General features: G+C 41.4%; 1 protein-coding gene across 6 annotated transcripts in view; it reads left to right on the top strand.

Annotated features, from left to right (window-relative positions):
• Akap19 (A-kinase anchoring protein 19) overlaps window positions 1–21094 on the top strand; it is a 34080-nt gene extending 12986 nt beyond the window's left edge. For 2 of the 6 annotated variants that reach the window (XM_076931937.1, XM_034498429.2), the window contains exon 2: window positions 20559–21094. In XM_076931937.1, the coding sequence (XP_076788052.1) occupies window positions 20716–21030 (315 nt within the window). In that variant the 5' untranslated portion in view covers window positions 20559–20715 and the 3' untranslated portion in view covers window positions 21031–21094. Of the gene's footprint in view, window positions 1–5775; window positions 5834–5994; window positions 6188–6612; window positions 6773–6850; window positions 7035–20558 lie in introns of those variants that run through there. The other 4 variants (XM_034498428.2, XM_034498430.2, XM_034498431.2 and 1 more) reach the window with 4 other exon arrangements.
• Window positions 21095–25314: the final 4220 nt, after the last annotated feature.

Here is a 25314-nt window from a genome sequence, read left to right as displayed (position 1 = left end):
CTGAACAAATGACCTCTTTTCCAGCTGCTTGTTTTTGTTTGTTTGATACCAGTGCTGTTCCCACTAGTTTCTGTTCCTTTGCTCTCCCTTCCGTCTGCTATCAGCGAGAATTGTATAGATGTGAAGACTGCTTCACTTAATTTTTCTCTTAAAGAGAAAATGTAATTAGTGTTGAGTGTAGAAGAGATGCATGTGTATTTTATGAAAGAGAAAACTGGTTACTCTGTCCTGTGTGGCTGCAGGGTGACGCAGTTAAGGTGGAGATGTCTGCTGAACCTTATCATTAGAGTCAGGCCTTTCTGGTTGCTTTACTTAAATTAGACTTCTTGTAGCCAATCTCAATTCAGAGATCAGGCTGGTTGGGAATTTAATAGGTTGATAAGAAACTAAATTGAATTTCTTGTTCACAAAAACTGGGTGGCCCCACATCAGACAGAGGTGAAATTTGCCTGTAACTGGATTCTCTCTGGAATTCAGTCAGCCATTCCCTAGAGACAGAATTTTAATCAAAATATCCATCCTTATCAGTAAATGTCCTAAATTTGGAGGCTAGTCCCTAGATTGAGGTGGTGATTTATTTCAAACCTGAAAAGGTTTTAGGCTGTTCTTGTGACTTCAAGGTCTCAAGGGAGCTTTGGGGGAGCCAGTCAAGAGGGGAGAAGCACTGTGTTCCCTTGTTTAGCACACAAGTCACACACGTGCCACCTAATACAACTACTATCCCTATGAGAACGCTGCAAAGATTCAAATAAAATGTAAAAGGATAAAACAGTAAGATATTTATAGCACCTAAGAGATTTTACAGAATGTCAGGAAACCCAGATAATGAGACCACAAGGTAAGCACAGCAGCAGTGGGTGGCTACCTACCTCTGAAGAAGGACCATTGGGTCCCTTCTTAACATGATCCTGGGCTCTCGGGGGCCTTCAAAACTTGCCTATTTAGTTGTTTTCCAAAGAAAAATATCTTTATTTTATTCTGATTAAATATAATTGTTTATTGTAACAAGCTTTTAAAAGTTTGTTTAGTGTGTAGTGTATCTGTATGTGTGCACTATGCACATGGGAGGTCACAGTTCACCATTAGGTGTCTGTCTTTGGCATTTCCCATCTTATTTTTTGAGACAGGACCTCTCACTGAATTTGGAGTTTATATTCTTGGTCAGGAAGCCCCAGAGACCGCAGGGGTCTGGGTCTGGGATTACAAGAGTGAGTACCCTCAGGCTTTTTAGATGGGTACTTAGGATCCAAACTCAGATCCTCACATCTATACAGTGAGTACTTTTCTGATAGATCCCTGACCCCAGCCCTAGTGTAAAAAAAAAAAGGTTTTAACGTTCTGAAAATGTACGTCTTTCTATTAAATTTTCACTTCCTCTGCCTTGGTTACCTTGCTTTACTCAAGGGACAGACATAGTGGAATCCATCATCTTTTGTGTTCATGTCTATTACATATGTTTGTAATTAGGATGTGTGTGTGTGTGTGTGTGCATGCGCATGCACGTGTGTGTGCATGTTTCTTCTCTTTTTTCCTTGAAGTATGAAAACTCAAATCCAACAGGAAGTGGTCCCATTAAGCCTAAGAATCTTAGAAGACTGAGGTAGAAATAACCTGACTGATGAGTTAGAGGGAATTTACTTGTGAGGACAAAGTGTGCCTGTGCATTTTCTGCCAGACCATTGTGCTTCGGTTGGGATTTCTGCAGCATGACTGGCTTGTGCCACTAACTCCACACTCATGCACGGCACTGCCCTAATAACTGCAAATCCATCCATCCAAGAACATTTTATTACATTGTTTTTGTAATTTAAGATCTTTCTGAGAGTCCATTATCAGTCTTAACAAATCACCTAGCCTGGTGCTTGTGGGCCCTATGCTTTGTAACTTAGATTCGTTTTCTTCCCCCACATAACTGTTCATGCTCATGGCCGTCCCCTGCTTTTAGCACAGGCTATCCACACTCTTCCCTTTTTCAACAACTGAGATGTCTATTCATGGCCTGATCAAAGGTTTTTCTGCTTTTCACTAACTATTTATGATTGTGTTTTATTTCTTAGACGTTTGATGAGTTTCCTTATAGCTATTTGTTAGTCATCTCATACGTGTCTCATACCTCAGAGGTCACACACATCAGGGCTGCTGATGGAGTTCTCATGGTAGGCCATGAGCCAGAGCCTTGCACAGAAATACAGAAGCAACAGAAAAAAAAAAAAATACTGGGTACTTTCTGTTCTGTCCTGCTGTGTTTTGTTGAGATGGAGCTTCAATATGTAGCCAAGATTGGACTCACTCCTAATCCTGCTCCCTTGTCCTCCCAAGTCATGGGTTTGTAGGCCTGTGCCACTGCACCTGGCTTAGAAGGCTTTAATGAATAGTTCAAACCATGTGGTCAGCCCCTAGAGATTTAAAAGCTTTAGTAGCAGCCAGTCCTCTTTTCAAGTCCTGGTAACTCAGCTCAGCAGGAGATACTGCCCAGGTGGGCTGAGGGACTAGAAGCTAGATGGGAAGGATTGGTACTTAGAACCAAGGCCAGATTTAACAGGCCACTGAGGCTTTGGAAAACTATGAAACACATTGGCTTTGGACTCATGCCTGGGTTCATATTTAAGTCCAAGCACACCCAGCAGCAGTTGCCTTGTAGTTCCCATTGCCTTCTATTTAAAGCAGAAACGTCGCCGCATGAAAGGGTTGGATGAGACAGCCTGTAGAAGGCTTTGTGGGTCTCAACTCACAGCTGCTCAATGACTAGAACTTATCATTGACTATGAGTTACAGTAGCTTGTTTTCCATCAGAGGTTAACAGCTAAGTGAGAAATCCTAAGCCATAAACTATTTCTAGGTAGGCAAATAGTTTCTTATGCTGAATTACCTGAAATTCTTCAAGTACCAACCTATCAAATCTTTGGCAGTTGATTTGATTTCTGAGGAGAATCTTCAATGAAACAAAACTGTTCTTTTTTTTTTTCTCAGCTAATGGCCACAGTGAGACTTACCCTGTCCTTACATCCTGCAGAGATCAGGGAACAGAATTCCAAGGAGAGATTCAAGTTTTTTGATAACTTCAGACAAAGTGTTTTAAACACTGTAGGCAGTGAGGTAATGGAAACTGAGTCACACTGAAAAGTACATATGCCCCAAGAAAACCACAAAGCATGTAATACAGTGTGTGACATCTGGATTATATATGTGGCGACAATGATCATCTCAAGATTTGCCAATGTCCACATTCCATGAATACACAGGGGTGTGGGAGAGCATGTGTGCACGCTCATGCATGTATGCCAACACACACACACACACACACACACACACACACCTGGGCCCTTGTGAGGTGTTGCTTGGTCTTTGATTTGGTGAACTGTTAGACAAGAACTTTCTTACAGCAGTGTGATTTAGGTTGACATTGAGCTTCAAAGCCTCCTTAGGCACAGGGTCACCTGGGAGGAGTGGAAAGGCCTTGTAAGTTGGCAGGAAGAAAGCCTGGTGCTATTCTCATACTCAAAGAGAGAGCTCTTCACAAAGAAGCATCCTTAGGTGTCTCGGACAAGGAAGTGTTTAAGAGTCAGCATGTGTGGCTGCTGAGAAGGCTAAGAGCACAGGCTGCTCTCACAGAGACTCAGGTTTTACGGCAGCTCACAACTGCCTGTAACTCTAGACTCAGGGGACCTGACACTCTCTTCTAGGCACCAGACTTCCTTGTGATGCACAGAAATCCATGCTGGCAAAACATCCATACACATAAAACAAATATTTTTAAAGGATCAACACGTATTGCAATCTCCTGTACTGTAAATCGTTACATTTCAAAACCCTGGTCTGGGTCTGAGTAAAGTGTGTCTTTCACCTACTCACAGACAGGTATCTGGGTCTCTCTGTCAAATTTGAATAAAATCCTGGCACATGTAAGAAAAGTTCAGGACTGAAGAGACCATTTTAGTCTGAGTATCCTCAATCCCTATCAGCAGACGGCACCAGATTCTCGGCTGCAGCCTTCTCTCCAACTCCTTTTCATTCATATTAATCAAAACCAACCTCTAGTCTCCAGAGAAAAGTAGGCTCGTTCAGTCACCACTGGCTTGGAATTCGGCTTCCAGATGTGAGGAAGGAAGGGAGAGGGGTATACCAAGAAGATTGGCTGTGTGAAATGCAGGGGAGCCTGGGGACTGTCTCCCATCCTCAGCCCACCGTGCATCAATCAGCCTGACACTGGTGCAGTCTCTAAGACCATTCTTAACATTGTGTGGAGAGGGGAGGAGGGGTCAGGTCTGGATCTGACAGTCACAGTATGGTGCTAGACCTCCCTCCCCTGGTGTTAGCTTCTTTCTTAGACCAGAGGTTAGGAGTGGATGATTCTTCATAAAGATGGCCCAGTGTGAGCTTGAATAGAGCAGGATTAGCATACACTTGGGGTTAGGGAGATAGTCCAGTGGGTATAGTGCTTTCTGTGCAAACAGGAGGCTAGAATTGGGATTCTGAGCACCCATGTTAAAGCCCAGGTGTGGCAGTGTGCCTGTAACCTCGGTGCTGGGTAGAGGAAGACAGAAGCCCGGGGCTTGCTGACCAGTGGATCTAGCCACATCCACCAGCTCCAGGGTCAGTGAAAGACCCTTTGTCACAATAGGAGGAGAGTAATGGAATAAGACATCTGACATGGACCTTTGGCCTCCACATGCAGTCACTGGCACACACCCTCACACAGACCCACATACACATACTCTCCAACACACACTCACACATAGAAAGTACTTATGCTTGTGTCTGGAGTTGCATTCTGATGGAAGCCAGAGGCTAACATCTTCTCTGTCCTGCTAACTAGGATGGATAGCCACACATTTCTCTCTTCTCTCCCAGGGCTATCAAGGCCCCATCACTCATCACTCTGGGTTGGGCTAGAGGCCACTTAAAATGATAGCAACATAGGTTGACTGAACCTTAAAGCAATTAAGGTAGGCAATTAAGCCTAATGGTGAAACCATGCATTTGATCATAATGATCTAGCATGGTGTGCTTGAAATGTATGTGAATGCATGCTCCGTTTAGACACAATCAATTTTATACTTTACAATAGTTGCTTATCAAACAAACCAATTTAATATTCACATTCTGTTTGTCTGATGCCATTAATCACACTAAATGACAAAATTGGTATGTTTGAAGCACAATACAATATTTTCAGGTCAAGATCGCCTTAGCTGATTTACACAGAACAAGTAAAATGCTGGACACACTTAAGCTGAGCGAGGGCTGAAGGGACTTCTTAGAACCTTTGCTCTCTGAGTTAATTTTTTACTGAAGTGGATCTTCAAAGAGCCCTGTTCATGTTAGCCTATAGGCTTCAGGCTTTTCTTTGGGAGGGGAGGAGAATGAGGAGAAAGAAGAGAGAAGAGAGTGCTGGAGAGTGTGTGTGTGTGTGTGTGTGTGTGTGTGTGTGTGTGTGTATACAAAGGCCAGAGGGTAGTGTCTTCAACTGCTCTGGACCTAATTTCCTTGCGTCAGGATCTCTCCTGGAACCTGAAGGTTGCTCCTTTGACGTGTGGGTTCCCAGGAATCCACTCATCTCAGCATCCTCACATTCCTAAGGCAGGACTCAGCCTCAGCATCCGCATCTGTAGATGAGGAGCTGAGAGAGTTTTCACTGAGGTCCCTTGGGGCATGAATTTTGCATTGACAATCCATTGTAGAACAGGATGGAATAATGATTCTTTTGTCATTCTCTTGGGGCTGTTACTGTCGCTGGGAATCATGCAGACAGATGCAGGCATCACATGGGAGGAGTGACAACGAGGTCTAACTGAATAATGGCCATGTTTTCAGCCTCTAGCTTCCTTAAAGGGTAAGAGTATAATCTTCCGTGACGTTTTGTTTTGAGAAACAAGCGTTTCGATTGTTGGATTAGCGAGGATAGAAAAGTGCAATACCGGACGCATTTTTAAATTTAGAAGCTCTCGGCGCACTTTTGTTCTGCATGCACACGGGGCAAAGTGCTTAGGTCTGGCGGTGTCTTCCGGGTAGAGCTGCGAGGTGTGGCGTTGGGGTCAAAACAGGTTTGACTGCTAAGCTGGCACCGGTGCCTCGGAGCCTTCAGGGGAGGGCCAGGGCCAGGGCCAGGCGACAGATCACCTGCGGGGCCGGCGCCACACTGCAGCACCGGGCGAGCCGCGCCTGCTCCCACGTGGACGGAGATCAGGTGATGTCTCAGTCCAGGTGGCTCTGGGGAGGTGGGGCAGGACAGGGAGGCGGCTTGCTCACTTAGCTTTCCTACTTAGTTTAGATCTTGCTGGCGAGGTGGCACCGCGTGGGTAGGGTGCCAGGTGGGAGTGCGAGCGGTGGGTGGCCCAGCCCTTCGGGTCTCTCTGGTTATGCTTGGGACCAAGCGCTGTTGGGCGGAGGTAGCCCTTGGCGGTGCCAAAGCAGAGGGTTGTGCTCCGTAGTCGCAGGTCTCTTGGCTCCACTTGCAGGGCGCTGGCCGCGAACTCGTGAGCAGTGCTGGGCCGGCTGGGGGGTGCGGGGGGGCGGCTGCAGGGGGAGGTGCCGGGATCACGACCGAAGGACATCCGCCCTCCTCCGGGGAAGACGCTGTCCCCGCTGCCCAGCCACGCCGCACCTTTTCAGGCTTCGGCTCCCGCCCGGACGACAGCGCCCTGGGGAGCAGCACCCACCCCGGGAGCCCGGGCTTCGGCCAGGGGCATGAGACCGGCCAAGCGCCCGCGCCTCCTCGGCCGGGGCCGCGCACACTTGCGATGGCAGTGCAGCTGGCCCGCTGCAATGTAGGGTAAGTGAACATCTGGAAGGTGGGTGTCCTGCTCAGATGCTGTGACCTTTTGACTTTCCAACCCAGGAAAGCCTGAGTTGCAGCAGTTAATTTTATCTAACATTTCACAGCCGGCCGTCCTGGACACATCCTCACATCCTAGGTCCCTTAATTGAGCCGTTAGCTCCACCTCCCGATCTTGTTCCGAACCCTCAAATTAAAGTATTTCATTGCAAGATGCATCCTCCTCCTCCTTACCTGAAGAGTGAGTGAAGGTTTTCAGGTAAGGACACTACAAGCGCAAGTCAAGCTGTCAGGCTTGTGCTGAGTGGCACATGATTAGCAGTGCCTGTACTCTTGGAAGCTGTGGGAGGCTGAATCTTGAGGGGAAATGATGCAAATGAAAGAGAAATGAAAGAATAGGCGAGTGGGAGCCCAGCTGCTGGAGAAAGCTCCAGAAACAGGCGTTTCTCTTTCATCTCTGCTTTGGCCCCTCCTCCATCTTTTAATGACGGTAACATAACATCATAAACTAGTGAATAAGCTGTCCACCTCTTTTTAAAGGTCCGCCACTGCCCGTATATAATGAGATGAAGATTTTTAGTAAAATTTCAGGGGGTAAAGAATCTACTTTTATTATAGCTAAGCACGAGTCAAGATCAGCAGGTGGAAAATCCATTTTTCCTTTGAATGGGATTTTAGGTCCTAATATAGCTATCCTGTATGTATAGAGGGGAAATGGTGTTATTTAAGTACAGCAGAAAGGTTCTGGAAAAAAAATAGTAACTTCAGATTTACTCTTTTCTTTTTGCTGTGAAAGAAAAGTAACTTTAGGAGCATTCTGAGATACTAAAGGTACTTTAAACTTGTGGTCTGCCCTCCAGGCAATTTCAACATACTGTCCACACGCCACTCCTGACAGAAGCCTGGCCGCTTCAGTTCGAGGAAGCTCACTGTTCGGAGCTAATATCCTGTTTCTGTCAGGAAGTCCGAGTTTACACAGAGCTGACATCTGGTTGTGTCTCCTTAGTCCCGCCCTAGCCAACAACCTTCCAGCCTCCAATACTGCCTTCAGGATTTCTACTTCTTTTTGAAAAGAAAATCTAAAACTTTAAATCTGGAGTTCATCTCCCTCATTCTCAAAAAAAAAAAAAAAAAAAAAAAAAAAAAAAAAAAAAAAGAAAAGAAAAGAAAAAGAAAAAAAGCAGAGAAAACAGTAGAGAAAGGAAAGGTTTGTAGTGATACAGAGTTAGTTTTTGTCTATTTTAGCTGGCTGCTTTAAGGATGAAGTTGTTAATCCACACAGTGTATACAGGTGCTCAGAAGACAGAAAATGTTACTTTTCTCTAATGAGTAACCAAAATCTAGTTAAACACATCAGCTTATCCTGAACCTTCAGCACATGACTGTCCTTAAACAAATACTCTGAGTTTGACGGAAAATTCACTCCTGTTTGTTGTTGTCACAAAGACTTTATTCCTCTTTAATCTGTGCAGCTTGGAGGTCCTTGAGCGGAACTGTTTCTGTCTTGGTTTATGTTACTTTAAACCTCTAATTTCCACTTTAATAGCTCTATCTCAGCTTTGATTCTGACATTCATTGCATCAATTCTACACATCTGAGGAATTTGGCATTCAAGTCAATGTCATGCACTGGACAGGCTCTTTTATGTTGAAGGTTGCACAGCTGGAAGCCAGTGGCACAGCAGAGATGGCTCCAGTGTTTTGGAGTCTGGTACTTATTATTCCTTTTCCAGAAATCAGGTCAATGCCATCAACTTTCAGGATGATTGCTGAAATTCCAAGTACTGAAAAAGCCAAGCAAAATAGTGGCTGGAAATCTAGTTGGTCTCTAGTTGATATTGCACAAATTAGTGAGCACTTAAATTGTTTCATACACTGGTTTTTTTTTTTTTTTTTGGAAAGGTTTCATGAAAGGAAAGTTTAATCAAGTGCCTTGCTAAAAACAGACTCTAAGTTTTACTCGTGATTTATGAGAGTAACCAATCACTTCCAACTCCTAGAAATACTGACTACTGCCCCTGCCCAAGTGTTGCCTGCTCGTCTTTAATTTTACCAGAGACTGATGTCAAACTGGTCTATAAAGCTAGGAATTCTAATTCCTCTTCTCCTGTATTTAGCATTAGAGACAAACACTGGGCAAAGTTGTGTGAGCAGCTGCTGTTTCTTGAGACCTCATTCTCATAGGATTTTGGGGGACTCTCGGTTACATTCCTGTGCTCACAACCCCAGGTTCTCTTAGGTGCCAGAGTCTGAGTGACTGGAATAGAAAGGCACAGGCAGTCTGTCTTCAGCTGGTTCCTCAGTTATCTCTCCTCTTTCATCCTTTCCAGCTAAAGCTCACAAGGCAGGAAGACAGCTGCTTGCTTTCTCTAACACATCACCTGCCTTTGGGTTCTAGGACCCTGTTAACTAGTGTCCATGTGCACAGCATGTGCACAGTGAAGACTGTGTACCCAATCGTGGTATCATGACGTTGGTAAGATCAAAGTGTTGGTCATAGTATATAACTCTAGACAGTGTGTGGTATGGAAACACTATATTTTAAGAATTAATTCTTTAAAATGAAGAGTGACAAAATCACATGTTTTTCACAAGGGGTTGAAGGTAACAAATCCATGAAGCAAGACTGCAAAGACACAGGGATGTCACCAGAGTCTTGTGAAGTAAAGTGTACGTCCTCTCTGGAGGTATCTTCATCAGAACATTTGTAAGCATTTATCTGTGTCCAGACACTTCTACTCTCTGGCCTTTGTATAAGAACACCCTGAACAAAAGAGAGCAGAGTGAAATCCACTGCTTACTCCCAGCAGTCATAACAGGGTGCAGACACCCTGGTATGTGGCTAGTGACCACACTTTAATACACACTCAAGTGCTTTGATGGAGGGAAATGTTCTGTGTCAAAGAAAAGGGAAATAGGCTACCACTAGTGATGAATGTTCTCACTGGGCAGACGGTACTCAGGGTTTCAATAGTCCAGACTCCACTGCTTGGGGCTTCTGGAGAAGGGTCAGGGGAATTCTGGGAAGTCTGTAGGAAGGAGCTGGATCTTCTCCCCATCTTTGAAAATAGCCTGTATTGTAGTTGGGGCGTAGGGAGAGGATGCTAAGTACTGATAGGGAGATGGGGTGTTCCAAGTTAAGGACTAGAAGGACTAGAAGACACAGGTGGACATGGATGCTGGAAACAGGCCAGCTCCAAGGAGGCATGAGAAAGCCAGTGCTTTTAAACGTGTTTCCGTGAACTTTCTCTCCCCTGAGATACTGTACCATCAGCTACAGGCTGCAGCAGATGTGCTAAGTCCTTAGAAGAAGCATCAGGTATGCATTATGAAAGAATTCTTAAACCTTAAATAGAACATTTTTCTGAGCTCTTGGTCTCTGACCTGGAGTCCAAGTGCGTTTGAATCCTGAGTTCTCTTGTGTCTCCAAATAAGAGTGATGTTGCTTTTCAGTGTTCAGTTAGTTCAATTAGTTAGGCTGCTGCCTGGAAGCTGGGCATGTTGGGCACTTAATCTCCTCTTGTTATTTGCACCTCCTACTTGTTCTAAAGTATCTGAATTGGTTTCACTTTGTAACAGAATGCGTAAAATTAAATTTAGAGAGGAAGAAAAAAAAGTTCTTTGCTGGCTCCTGAGTGAATGGTGCTTGAGAACCCCATGGCTAAAAGGCATTGTGTTGTAAAATGATCTTATCACATGCGTATGTAACACATGTGACTCGTGACTCGAGGGGCCTTAAGAATTGGGTCTGAGATTCTAGATCATTCTTTCTTAACTAATTGGTGAGAAGATACATCTCATTTTGTTCCAGGGCTGTCTTAGTTAGGGTTCCCTTTGCTGCAACTAAACACCATGACCAAAAAGCAAGTTGGGGATGAAGGGTTCATTCAGCTTACACTTTACTTTGTTGTTCATCACCAAAATACTCAGGTCAGGGATTCAAGCAGGGAAGAAACCTGGAGGCAAAAGTTGATGCAGAGGGCATGGAGGGGTGCTCGCTTCCCATGAGTTGCTCAGTCTACTTTCTTGTAGAACCCAGTACTACCAGCCCAGGCACCACCCACATGGGCTGGGCCTGCCCACATCAATCACTAATTGAGAAAATACCTTATAGCCGGATCCTGTGGAGGCATTTTCTCAACAGAGGCTCCTCCCTCTCTGACGACTCTAGCTTGTGTCAAGTTGACATAAAACCAGGCAGTACATGGACATATTTTATTCCCACCACAGACTCAGGGTGAGTGGCTGGGTAAAGTCCTATGTCACCCAGAGTAAAGCCTGAAGCTAAGGGTGACAGTGCCTGCTTAAATGACATGACAAGTGAGAGAGGTTTTGAGCTGATAAAGGACACACCACAATTCTAACTTCCAGCTCCAGAACTGCTGCTGACAATCCTGGATTACATGTCTTTTCATAATTATAATCTTAAGATATCTACCACTTAAAATAACAAATAATTTGATGTTCCCTAAGTTTAGGAGAAACTCCAGAGGAGAAGGGGAAGAGAGTGACTTGGAACAGCTTTGCTCCAAAGCAGGTCTAGGTCCTTGGCACGGACAGCGTCCCTTGATTTTCGTTGTGTCTGAGGTTCAGCCTCCTCTGTTTACAATAAAATCAAAACACCTGGTTTCCAAGGAGCAGGCTTGCAGGATCTGAGACATTGTCCTGGCACTGAGGAATGCCATTTTCTCTACCAACACTGAGAAACTGAGGGTGCGGGAGCTGTCTCACCGAGAGTGCGAGCTCTATGGGTGAGGAGCTGTAGGCTGCTGAGGGAAGTCCATGGTGCTCTGTTGGGTACTTTCAGAGAGAACAAAACTGCATTTATACTTCCTAGCTTTTACATTTTGGTGGAGTCTGTCGGTTTAACTTTGTCATTCAATCCTTTTGTAAATTTATAGTCTCAGTGAGTGATTCTTTTATTCCGAGAACAAAGATGCCCCCCCCATTTAAAATTGAAATTACATGGATCTTACAAAAAAATGAAAACAAAAAAAATTGTATATATTAGGAGAAAAATAATGACAAACATGTTACAAACTCGGTGACATAATTTTTAAAAAGAACTTAGGTAGTGTGTGTGTGTGTGTGTGTGTGTGTATGTGTGTGTGTGTTCATGTCCCAGGGATAGACACTGGGTCGAGTCACTTCCTACCTTATTTTTTGAGACAGTTTCTCACTGAGCCTGGAGCTCACAGGTTTAACTACACTGACTGCCCAGCAAGTCTCAGGACTCTAGTCTCTGCCTCCCCAGTGCCAGGAGACCAGGTGCACCTTTACCACGCCCTCCTTTGTTATGTATGTGGTACTGGCATTGAACCTGGGTCCTCACAGTTGCTGTGGCAAGAACTTTTACTCACTGAGCCCTCTCCATAGTTCCTTTAAGTATGTTTTTTTAAAATGAATTAGCACGTTATTAAGTATATTTACATTGAACTGATACCATATAAATCTATATTTACAGGGTGTGTGTGTGTGTGTAGATTTGCATTAATTCAAGGCAGAGCCCATTTCGCAGCTATAACTTGAAGTAGATTGCCTCATAGAGACCTGTGAAAGATGCAGAGTAAGATATAAAATGGGAGAACAATAAGCCAGCCTAGAGTTAACGTTGGGCCTTTGGAACCCTTCTGCCTGTTCACCTACATGACAGATTTTAGCTGTGTTTTCTTAATTATTATTTTTTTAGATAATATTTCCTTGTGTGTAGTCCATGATAGCTTCAAACTCTGAATTCCATTGCTTTGTCTCCTGAGCTGTGGGATTTCAGTCACCTGTCACCATGACCACTTTTATTAGGTCATTTTAAGCAGACAGTACTGGCAACTTTGGTTTACTGACCTCTTCCCTTTTCTCTATCATTTACGCCCTTCTTACTTGGGATTTACTTTTTCTGTTTTAGCTTTAGGTGAAAGTTATGTCACCAATCTAATTTGCTGTTTACAAGGGTTAAAATCTACATAATTTATTTTACATTTAAAGGTTCATTTCAGAATTTTAATATATTGTAGCTTTTATTGGGCTGAAAATATATTTAATGTTCTTTACAACCTCATCTTCATCTCATGGTCAACTTAAAATGACTAGTTTCCAAATATTTGGGACTTTTGTGGATACTTTATTATTTTTAAAACTTTAATACTAGGGCAAGTGGGAACTGTATTCTGTAGAATTTCAAGCCTTGAAACCTGTTTCCCATATTTGAGCAGAGTCTCCCATATTTGGTCCACCCTAATGAATGGCCCTTAAGCTTGTGGCAGGGTTGCCTTAGTTATGTGCACTCTGCTCCATCAGGGACAGTCGACCCAGGCTGGCCATGAGGTTTAAAGTGTAGATTCTTCGTTTTGTCTCTGGATATTCTACCCATTTCTGCTTAAGCAATATAAATCTCCAAACTATGCTTGTGGCTTATTTTTTCCTTTTAGTTCTGCCAAGTTATCATTTTTCATGTATTTTCAAGGTATCAGTCACATATTTATGTTTAAACTACACGTCTTATAAACAGAAAAGACATTTCAAGATGAGTTTTAGGTTCACAGAATAATTCAGCAGGAGACAAGGAATCCTCACACATCCCTGACTGCATCCATTTACCCAGTTTCCCAGGCTGTCAGCACCCCATGCAGTGACACATGTGCTTCACAAGATGTAGCTGTATTGCTACATCATGGCCACCCAAAGTTCACTTTATATCACTGATACTTTATATCAGGGTTCACTCTTGATTTTATATAATTCATGGGTTTTGACACATGTATAATCATGTATACCCATCATTATAGCAACATACAGAATACTTTCACTGTCTCCAATATCACCTGTGTTCAACCTGTCCATCCTACCTGCCTCCATAATGCCTGTAACTCTGCCTTTTTTTCCCTTAAAATTCCTTAGAGTTGGAGTCATATAATACATGGTCTTTCAGGCTGGCTTGATAACACATTTCTTTTTAATACTGAATACTATCCCAGGACCTAGGTGGACCACAGTGTACCCATTCATTAACTGAAGATTATCCTGGTTGTTTCTAAGCAGTTATGAAAAGGACATTGGAGAGTTTTATTCTCAATGGATTTTATGTGGACCTACATTTTCAGCTCATTTGGATGAATGCCAAGCAGTGAAGTTACTGGATCCTGTAGTGGGAGTGTGTGTACTATGTGAGCAGGAGCTAAACTGTTGTCCAAAGTGATGACTTTGTTTTATAGTTCCACCCGCACCACACAGGATTCTGTTCCACATCTCTGCTCCCATCTGGTACTGTTGGATTGTTCACTGCTCTGCTGGTTATGCTGCATCTTGCTGCTCTTCTAACTTGTAGTTCCCTAATGATACGTGATAGTGATGACTTTCTTACATGCTTACTTGCCTTCTGTGCGTCTTACTCAGTACAGTGATATTTTGCAAATATTGATTAGATTGTTGAGTTTTTTTATTGAGTTTTAAGAGGTTTTGTATATTTGGATTGTAGTTCTTAGTCAAAGCTTTTATAGTGTTTTCTCCAAGTCTATAGCTGGTCTTCTCATTTTATTTAAGTGTCTTTAAAGAGCAGAGCTTTTAATTCCAGTGAGGTCAAACTATCTTTCATAGGTTATGCCTTTAATGTTAGACCTAGAAGGTCGCCACCAAACCCGAAGGTATATATAGGGTTTTGTTTTTTGTTGTTGTTGTTGTTGGTTTTTTTTATGCTGTGATAGGCATGTTAGATTTTAAGTCTACAAAAAATTAAGTTAATTTTATTTTGTTTGTTTGCATGTGTACATTCATGTCTTAGATTATTTGTTGAAGACTGCTTTCTTCATTTTTTCTGCCTTGGCCCAAAATTGGTTAGCTATATTTGCTCAATTTGTATTTTATTTATCTACTTATTTTTATTTATCCATATATTTGGAGAAAACTGTCTTTTCACCTTTGAGTAGTTATCAGTTGGAGATAGCTTCTGGGCTAGCATGGGGTCTTGTATCCACTTCTCCTCTCAGCATTGGCACCTTGTCTGGTACAGACCTGTTGCAGGCCGTGCACACGCTACCACAGTCTGTGAATTTATGTGCATCAGTGAGTCATGCTGTGTTTAGAAGGCCTTGCTTCTTGGGATTTTAGTTTTTTGACTAACCATAATTTGTTTGAAACTAGGAGTTTTAGTCTGTTTTTTCTTATGTGGAAGGTGGCCAGCTATCTTTGCTTTAGCTGTCCTTTTGAATTGGTGGTGCTGGAGGTTGAACTGCTCATATGATAGTGGAGACTCTAACATGAAGCTGTTCCTCCAGCCCTTTCTTTGTATACAACCTTTATAAGACATGGTGAGAGTTTTCTAAGCAGGCTGCAAACTCAGCATCTTTTCGTCTGCCTCCTGAGTACAAGTATCACTGGGCTGGCTCACTTCATTTTCAGTAATCTCTCTCTCTCTCTCTCTCTCTCTCTCTCTCTCTCTCTCTCTTTCTCCTCCTCCTCCTCCTCCTCCTCCTCCTCCTCCTCCTCCTCCTCTTCCTCCTCTGCCTTCCTTCCTTCCTTCTTTCCTTCCTTCCTATGCTCCCCCCTTATCATCTCTGGGTCTAAGGCATCTAGTGCTTCACAGCTTGGATATTAAATAATATCTTCTCAGTGGTTCCCTCTCATTTCTCAGATTTTAGTAAGTCCCTGGGTTACTCACTTCAGATGCTGTACTTCTTTGTTCCTCCATTTCTCTTTTGTTTTTATTATACAATGTTAATTTTGCTGGCAAGATTCTGTTTAATCTTTATGGTCACTCTTTCCTTTATGTTCTTGAATATATTTCATTAGCTATTCAAAAGTTTGGATAAGTTATTTTAAATGCTGTGCCATTTGGGGGTATAGCAGTGTGTCAACTTTGCACAAACTAAGGTCATCTGAGAGGAGTGATCCTCAATTAAGAAAACGCCCCCATAAGCTTGCTTGGGCTGTAGGCAAGCCTGTAGTAATTTTCTTAATTAGTAATTGATGGGGAGGTCCAGCCCATTGTGGGTGGTGCCATTTCAGGCTGGTGGTCCTGGGTTTTATAAGAACAAGGATTGAACAAGCCATGAGGAGCAAACCAGTAAGCAGCACCCCTCTGCAGCAGTGTCTGCCTCCACATTTCCTCCCTGTTCATGTTACTGTCCTGGCTTCAATGAAGGACTACAATGTGGAAGTATAAGCCAAATAAACACTTTCCTCCCCAACTTGCTCTGGATCATAAGGTTTCATCATAACAGTAACCCTAACTAGGACAAACAGCTACCTTTTTTCTTGACCATAGGCCATTTTCTCACTTCTCTGCATGACTTGCAATCCTTTTATTACTGGATGCTGCTTATTGTGAATCTTTTGAATGGAGTCTGGATTATGGTATCGTTATTTAGATGGCAATTTTATTCTTAATGTGAGCCTACTTCTGCTTTTCCCACACCGATGCCTGGCTGTCCCTTTTTATAACTGAAGTGTTACTGGAATGTGACTTTCTCACTTATTTATGTGTTGTCTATGGATGCTTCTGTGCTCTAATCACAGACATGAGCACTTAAGACATATGCTGTATGTGTGCCCCATTCTGTTCAGACTGCTTCAACCAAATACCACAGACTGCTTATAAACAGCAGGAACACATTTCTCACAGTTGTATGCTGGAAAGACCATTTCAGTCACCAGCAGATCAGAGTCTGCAATCAAAGGGCTCTGATTCACAGATGGCACCTCTGTGCTTCATCCTCTCTTGGCAGTGAAGGGCCAGGAATTTGAGGTTTCTTTATATGAGTATTGCCCCAATACTATTTCCCAGAATCCCCACTTTAAATACTGTAATGTGAGGAATTACATGCCAATATGGCTTTCGGGGAAAAGGACGTAAGCACTGCCTAAAGTCATGGCTCAGAAACCTAAGCCATGTACAGTCTAGTTCTTTAAGACCTTTGCCAGACCTTGTTCTTGGTACTTACGCTTTGAGAACTGTCTGCTCCAGTGCCGGCCCCATTATTCTTTGATTCCTTGGTGTTTTTGCCTTCTTTTTATGTTACGCCTATTAACCCTCTGTCTGATGTGTATCTGGAAGATTCTCCCCTCTCCATGGGCTTCTTCTTCACTCAACTGTTTCTTCGGGTGCACAGACATTCTTTAGTTTTATGAGGTCCCACTTGTCAATTGTTGGCCTTAATTCCTGAGCAAACAGAGCCCTACGTAGAAAGTCCTTTCCTACCCTTATACCTTGTGTGGTAATGCCTATGCTTTCTTCTAACAGTTTTAGCATTTCAGGTTTTAAATTCAGGTCTTTGATTCAATTGAAGCTAATTTTTATGTAGCATGATAGATACTAGTCTGACTTCATTCTTTTGTATGTGGACACGTTTTCTCAGCATAACATTGATGTTGCTGCCTTTTCTCCAGTGTTTGTTTTTGGCCTCTTTGTCTTTGTCAACTATCAGATGGCTAATGTATGACAAAGAGGCCAAAAAGACCATGTTTGGGTCTTTTGTACCCTGGTCTATATGTATGGTTTTGTGCTAGTACCAGGGTGCTTTATTAATATTGCTCTATAATATTTTGAAATGTGGAAGGGTAAATACCCTAGCACTGATAGTTTTGGTTAGGATTGCTTTGGCTATCTGGAGTCTTCTCTGGTTCTGTATAAAGTTTTGAATGTCCCCCCACCCCCTTTGAAGATGTATTTTGATTGGGATTTCATTGTTATGTTTTCTACAGTCCTAGTTTCTTTAGGATTTATCATGAAAGTATGTTGGATTTTCTCATTTTTTTCCCTGTATCTATTGAGATTATATGATTTTAAGCCTATATATATATATATATATATATATATATATATATATATAATATATAATATATATATAAGTTATTATTACATTTACTGTCTTATGTATGTTGAATCATTCCTGAATTTCTAGGATAAAGTCAACTTGATCCTAGATGGCTGATGATCTTTTGGATATGTGTCTGTATTCTAGTCACAATTATTTTATTGTGTTTTTCAGAGAAGTTGATCTGTGGTTTTTGGTTTGTTTGTGGTTTTTGTTTTGTGCGTTTACCTGGTTGGGTATTTGGGTAATACTGACTCCATAGGAAGGAATCTGGACGTGTTCCATCAATTCTTGTTTCTCCTCCTCCTCCTCCTCCTTTTAATTTAAGTATTAGCTATAGATTATTGAAAATAAAATAGAATTCTGCTTTTAGTTCATTTGGCCTGGATGCTTTTTTCTTTTCCCCTTCCTTCCTTCCTTCCTTCCTTCCTTCCTTCCTTCCTTCCTTCCTTCCTTCCTTCCTTTTTCTTTCTATTTTTGTCAGAAAGCTTATTACTACTGTTTCAGTTTATTTATTTGCTGTGTTTGGGGTTGTTAATCTCTTTGTGGTTTAACTTTGGTGGGTTGATGTATTTAGAATCTGTTTCTTTTAGATTTTCCAACTCGATGGAGTACATGTTTTGAAAACATTCTGTTATAAAATTTTTATTATTTATTTCTGATCCTTTTTTTTTTGTAAGTTGGGCCAAGAGTATGTCAATCTTGTTTATCATTTATCATTTCAAAGAACCAGTTCTTAGGTTCATTAATTCTTTATGTTGTTTTTATTTCATTAATTTTTGCTATTTCTTGCTGTCTACTGAATTTGGGTTTGTCTTTTGTTTTTCTAAATTCTTGAGTTGTTTCAAGTAATTTGTATGTTTTTTTAATGTAGGCACATATAGTTAAAATAGTTCCTTGAAAAGGAACTATTTTTAATGTATCCCAAAGATTTTGTTGTGTTTTCATTTTCATTTAGTTTCATAAATTTAAAAAAAATTGTCTTGATTTCTCTTTGGGCCAGTTCATCATCCACTGAGTTGTTTGAGTTCCACGAGCTTTGCATTTACTACAAATTTGTTCGCTCTCGGTTTTAAGTTTGATTGTATAGTAGTCAAATAGGACACATGGAAATTATTTAATTTTTTTCTGAATTTAAGATTTGTTTTATATTCTAGGATGGTAGTATATTTAGAGAAGCTTCCAGGGGTTGCTGAATAGAATACATATTTTTTAGTGTTTAGGTAGAATAACCTATACACATTAGGTCCACTTGATTAAAAAAAAGTCTGAGGTTTCTCTATATTTTTGTTCACATCACATATCTATTGGAGAAAATGAGTTATTGAAATTACCTACTACTATTGGATTGGTATTAATCTGTCTTTAATTTCAGTATGCTTTTAATGAAATTCCGTGCACCAGAGTTTGGAACGTGTATGTTTAGTATTGTAATGTTTTCTTGGTTAATTGTTGCCTTGATTACGAATGAAATACCTTTTGTCTCTTCTAATTAGCTTTTAAGTCTTATTTTTGTCAGATATTTAGATGGCAATTCCTGTTTCCTTTTGGTCTCACTGCTTGGAATACTTTTTCCATCCTTTCAACTCATTCCTAAAACTGAGCTTCCTATAAACAACAGAAGCATAGATTTTGTTTCTTAATCTACCTATTAGCATATGTATTTTGATTGTAGAATTGAGTCCATTACTTTTTCAAGTTATTATCCAAATGTGTGTATACAGCAGCCTATTTTCTGTTTAAACACCAAGTAAGAATAAGATGAAGATAATATGGTTAAAGAAGCCTTAATAGTAAGCATCAGGGATTGGCAGACACTTCCTGCCAAGGACCAACCAGTAAGCATTTTAGACTTTGCAGGTGCAAGCTGTTCTAACTATGCAGGCTCACCACTGTTAGCAAAACTTAGTCACACACAACTTAGGAGTTGTGTTCTGGTCAACTTTCTTTATAGAAACATGGTTTTTTGATTTGTTTATTGTTTGTCTGTTTGTTTGAACCTTCCTGAGGCAGTAGTGGCTGCCTCAGCCTGCACAGCTTTGGACATTTGGCAGTAGGGAATGAAGAAACGACAGACACACGTACAGAAAAGCTAAGGTCAAGTGAGATACCCTCTACATACATGGCCAACATCCTTATTCCAAGCAAGGGAAGGCCTTGCCATTTCCTTGAGTCTAAAGCACTGGGTTCCTTGACAGCAATACTCCTGACATGAATGCTCCTTGAGACTGGGGTGCATTCGCTGTTCACAGATGGCACCACTAAAGAAAATGGGGAATAAAAAGGCCTAAATTTCAAATGGTTATTTTGAAGCACTGTTTCTCAACCTGGAGGTTGCAACCCTTTGGGGGATTGTCAAACTACTTTTCACAGGGGTTGCATATCAAATATTTATTGACTTATAATACTAGCAAAATTATAGTTATGAAGTAGCAGCAAAAATAATTTTATGTCACCACAACATGAGGAATTGTATTAAATTACAAAGGCTGAGAACCATTGTTTTAAAGAATTGACTGTATAGCCTGATTGAATACAGTGGCACTTCTACACACACACAAGAAGGGAGCAGCAGAGAGGGGAGGGGAGCAAGAAAAACAGCAACAGAACACCTGAAAAGCAGGAACTTGTTGGAGGGATTTGGTGGTTTGATGGGATAAAGGAGTAAGAGGATGATAGGGAGAATATGATCAAAAGTACCTTATATATTTATAAACTGTAAAAGAATTAAAAAGGAAAAAAAATAACTGGTTGTGGGAATCCAGCCCAAGAATGACCCCTTGCTAATGTAAAATTTTATTTCATTTAGTTTTATAAAATTTTCAAGGAAAAAAATGTTTGAATGTCCTGACATTCCTGAGTGATTTTTCCAGCTTTGGCTGGTAAGGTTGTTTGTTGAGAACTTCACTTTTCTTTCAAGGGACTAAGAGCTTCTACATTGTACAGAACCTTACAGTGAAAACTCCCTTCTCTTAACAGGTAAACACAAGACGTGAAGAATAGTCAAAAGGACCAGTGCTTGCCAAAGGGGCCTGAGAGGGAGGCCGGGTCAACACCGTGTGGACAGCTCGGCACTGTTTTCCAAAGATGCTCTTGAAGTAGTCCTCACTAACACAGCTTGCCTTCACCTGCCATCATGGGCTGCATGAAGTCAAAGGAAACGTTCCCATTTCCTACCACATTAGACATTGACAAGCTACATGAGAGTGAAGAGGCCTTTATGCCAGATGACAGCTGTCAATATAGGACGCCAGATGAACAACAACAAGTTCAGGCAGTGAAGAAACCCCCAGAGGCCAGTGCTGTGATTGGTGCCGTGATCCTTGAATTTGCAGACCGTCTGGCCAATGAAATTGTGGAGGATGCTTTGCAGCAATGGGCGTGTGAAAACATCCAATACTACAACATCCCATACATCGAGAGTGAGGGCTCTGACACCACCATTGACTGATGATACTCAACTGTGCTCTGGATGTAGTCGGTGCTAGTTAAATACATACGTTTTCAAATTGCAACTGGATGTTAAACCATGTCTGTGATAGTGTAGGGATGCTTATGATGAAATATGATTTTAAGTAGTTCTACTATTTTAACATCAATGTATATTTGCTTGATCTCAAATTTTGGTCACAGAGGGCCTGGAAAGAGGTCTTGTGCCACCCAGCCATTAGCTGTCTGTCATACCATGCTCTTCCTGGGGCATGAATGACAACACCAAAGAAAATGTTGAATAAGAAGTGCCCAAGTTCCAAATGGTTATTTTAAGAGGTTTACTTTAAAATGAGTACTTTTGTTAATTTATACAAAAAAAAAAAAAAAAAAAACCAAAAACAAACACAAAAAAAACCCACCCAGAACATAAAAAAGAGTTTCCTTAAAATGTAAAAAAAAAAAAAAAAAAAAAAAAAAAAAAAAAAAAGCAAGGAACAGAACTCCAGCCATAGCGAACCACGCGCAGCATCCCTGTTGTCAAGACCACTTGTGTCAGGGACTGCCCACTCCCTGACACTTGTAACCTACCATTAGAAAACCACCAGAGGAGAGGGCTGCCTTGAGTGTCCTTAGTAGGAAATCTATTTTTGTAGATGGAAAGGGTAGCAACCACCCTTAGTCTCAGGGTCACGCCACAGCTGTTACTGGATGATTTACACTTTGCATGTTACAGCCATCTTTAAAAGATCATTTACAGAAGTCATGACAGTTTATCACATTGAAAAAGAAGCTCTTTGGTACCTTTTATTCAGTAAATCTTTTTTTTTTTTTTTTTTTTTTGGTTTTTTGAGACAGGGTTTCTCTGTGTAGCCCTGGCTGTCCTGGAGCTCACTCTGTAGACCAGGCTGTCCTTGAACTCAGAAATCCGCCTGCCTCTGCCTCCCAAGTGCTGGGATTAAAGGTGTGTGCCACCACTGCCCGGCTTATTCAGTAAATCTTAAAAATGACAGAAATTTAGTCTGCAAGGTGAAAATTTGAACCTGGTTTTCATGGCTAACTATGTATAAAGTCTCACTGCCGTGTTGGTACAGGGGTATCGGCTGTGTAGATGGTAAAAGAGGACTTACAATTCTCCTAGACTCCTCCCAAAGGGAGCACCTGTGTGGGATTTAGTAGTCACTCATGCCCTCAGAACACTCTTAACCACATACTCTTCTCCTGAATGGAGAACTTGTGTGGGTTTTAGCAGTCATGCATGCCCACAGAATACTTCAGCCATATTGTAGAAGTGTTAAAATTAGGCATTTACAAAACTATCATATGCTTTATTTTTTAAATCTTAACTGTTTAAAGCTCAACAGTAACAGAAGACTTAGATCAAGTCAATAGAAGAGGACTAAGTGCCTAGAGTCATCACCAAGCTGTGGTAAACACCGAGCAAAAGGAAATGGGGCCCATCTATACCAATCCTTCAAGGATACAGTTTATCAGCATTCTTGAAATCCAAAGCCATTGAAGAAAGGCTTTGGTATCATTGTGAGCTAAATAAGCACTTGACTTTATCCGTCGTGAGAAATGCTGCCTCTAGTTTTATAGTAATACATCGAAACGTATGTCAAACAGTGTGAATTCTCCAAGTTTTAGGAGCAGAGAGGTTGTTAAAATGAGTGACAGCCATCATTCAGTTTCCTTCCAAACACCTGTTCATTCTGTTAGTTTCAATAAACCCTGGGAGTCCCAGTGCTTTGCCGCACACAGTGCTCTGCCGCTCGCAGTGCTCTTCTACACTGCAACTGGCCAGCTTACAGAACCGCAAGCAACCACTCCTGCTCTTATGCCTTCCACAAGTATACTCTGTAGTCCATAGAACAGTACAGTTTCCAATGTCTATACTGATGATGCAGGCCAAAGCTCCTAGGTCATGATGTTTCTCATTCAATCGGTTCTCATATGAAGATGTCTATTGCAAAGTTTCTTGTAATTTAACAAACATAATTAAGTATATAAAATAATATCTGTTGGTCAGAACACGAAGACATAGTCTACACAGAGATATCGGCAAGTGAGTATGGGTTGAGTATTTCAACTTCAGTTTCTTCTTTGTCCAAGGGTGGAGCCTGCCCAGTCCACATCTAGCTAGCGGTCAGCTCTCTGCTGCCTGATGCCCCTGTGTTTTACAACTATAGTTTAAGCAACTATGATGAACAGTTTCTTCATGAAAGTAAGCACCGTCCCCTCACTCTGAGGCAAGCGAGGATACACACACACACACACACACACACACACACACACATCTTCTAAGAGACCTACTTTAAAATATATAGGATGTATATCAGCCCGTGAACAAGGAACAAAAAGGCTTACATAGTAAGTACTGGAAGAACTGTGTATGATGAAACAGTTGAACAAACTCCATACCACACTAGACAGTATCAGGCTATAGTTTGGCCTCGATGAGAATTAGGAACCCGTAATGAGGAATCAGCCTTCTCTCATGCCTTTACATTCAAATAACTGAGCCTCATTTGAGGTCTTTCATTAAGGAGGAGAGGAGTGAGAAGGAGGGACCCATAAACAGAACACTGAACAACTCCTTAGCTACTGAACAGGCACATGTGGAATATTAGTCTAAAGGCACATGACCTCCCAGTGGCAACTGCAGACGTAGATCAACAGAGGAAAACATGACCAATTCCTTGCTTACTGAGACTCTCAAAATGCCAGTGCGCTTCACCACCCATTCCTGCTGTCTCTCTGGTACCACTGCCTTTTGATTACAGGCCTTGGATGCTAGAATCCTCCCTTCTTAGTTGCCTTATCAGTTCTTTACAATCTACCTATGGTTATTATCGCTTAAAGCACAATTTTGAAGGAGACAAACATGATTATCTTAAGCCCAAAGGAATTTGTATCAAGCTGTCTCAAGCATTAAAAGTGTACAGAAATCACATGATATGTACATCCTAATCAACCACTATTGGCATTTGGTGAGATGGGACAGTACACTTCTGAATTATATTATTTTGGAAACCAGAAGTTAGACATAACAAATGATGTCAAAAAACAGTAATGTACCTGTAATATCTATACAAATAGAGCATCTAAATGACCCAACAAGCCAGGTGTTTCTTCCTCCGAGCCATAAACACCAGCTCTAAAGAATTAGCTGTCACTTTAGTCCCAAAACTCAAGTTTTGTTGGCAAACTCCCTTCACTGGAGGACTTAATTCTGAAGTGTGAAAAAAAATTTTTCCCAAATATTTTTGTGAAAATGATTTTGTTGGTTTTTTTTTTTTTTTTTTTTTTTTTGGTTTGGGTTTTTTTTTTTTTTTTTTTTTTGTAACTATAATAAAAGTCTAATTGCAATTATCTGTCCGTCCTCATTTAATAGAAGCAAATACTTTTTGGTGTGGTTCCACTGACGTTTCACATAAAAACTCTATTCTGTATTGCTAACAAATACAGACTATTTTGTATTGTTCATGTGCAAAGTGAATGAACGTGTGCCTGTACAGACAAGCTCTTGGGCTATTAAGGTCTAATCTAGGAGTGTTGAGAACTAAATGTAAAACACTGTCAGTACCACAGCATTGTTTCAGACACGTTCTTAACATTTGGAGAAAACATCCTTATGACAAGTAGATGAGGAGCTTAGAACATGTAAAAGCAATACCCTATGGGATGGAGCCACCTCCGGGAGTGCAGGATGGAGGTGCAGGCACAAGCCCACTGCTCCTTTCAGTTCTGTTCTTAACTCTCTTAGTTTTTAGGAGCCTGGGATAAAGGAGAAATTATAACAAGTTAAAAAATACATGATTAGCTGACTCTAATATAGAAATTATTCTGACTTAGAAATGTAAGGTCCTCAGTCTGGAATTCTCTGATGTTTCTTGCATACCTTAAATGTTCTTCTGTCAGGGGCTGGGGAGATGGCTCAGTAGTTTAGAGCTCTGGCTACTCTTCCAGAGGACCTGAGTTCAGTTCCCTGCACACACACATGGCAACTCATAATCACCTTTAACTTCAAGCTCGGGGTCCAGTGCTCTCTTACGGCTCTGCAGGCAGATGGTGCAAATGTATATGCCTGCAAATCCTGTCAACTTCCAATTACTTTGATTCCTCATTTTTTCAAGTTAGTAAATACTGCAAATAAAAATAGTCTTTTCATTTCTACCTGGGGCGCGGGTTCTGCTGACTGGGAAAGGCTAAGGATTAGTTATTTAGCATTCTGGAGAACTTTATACAACCTTTTTCTTTTTTTGCATGAGATTTTTTTAATGTTTACAAAGTAATTCTTCTGCTA

Source organism: Arvicanthis niloticus, chromosome 3 (genome assembly GCF_011762505.2).
Source record: "Arvicanthis niloticus isolate mArvNil1 chromosome 3, mArvNil1.pat.X, whole genome shotgun sequence".
Taxonomy (NCBI): Eukaryota; Metazoa; Chordata; class Mammalia; order Rodentia; family Muridae; genus Arvicanthis; species Arvicanthis niloticus.
This window is presented reverse-complemented; position numbering and strand designations above follow the sequence as displayed.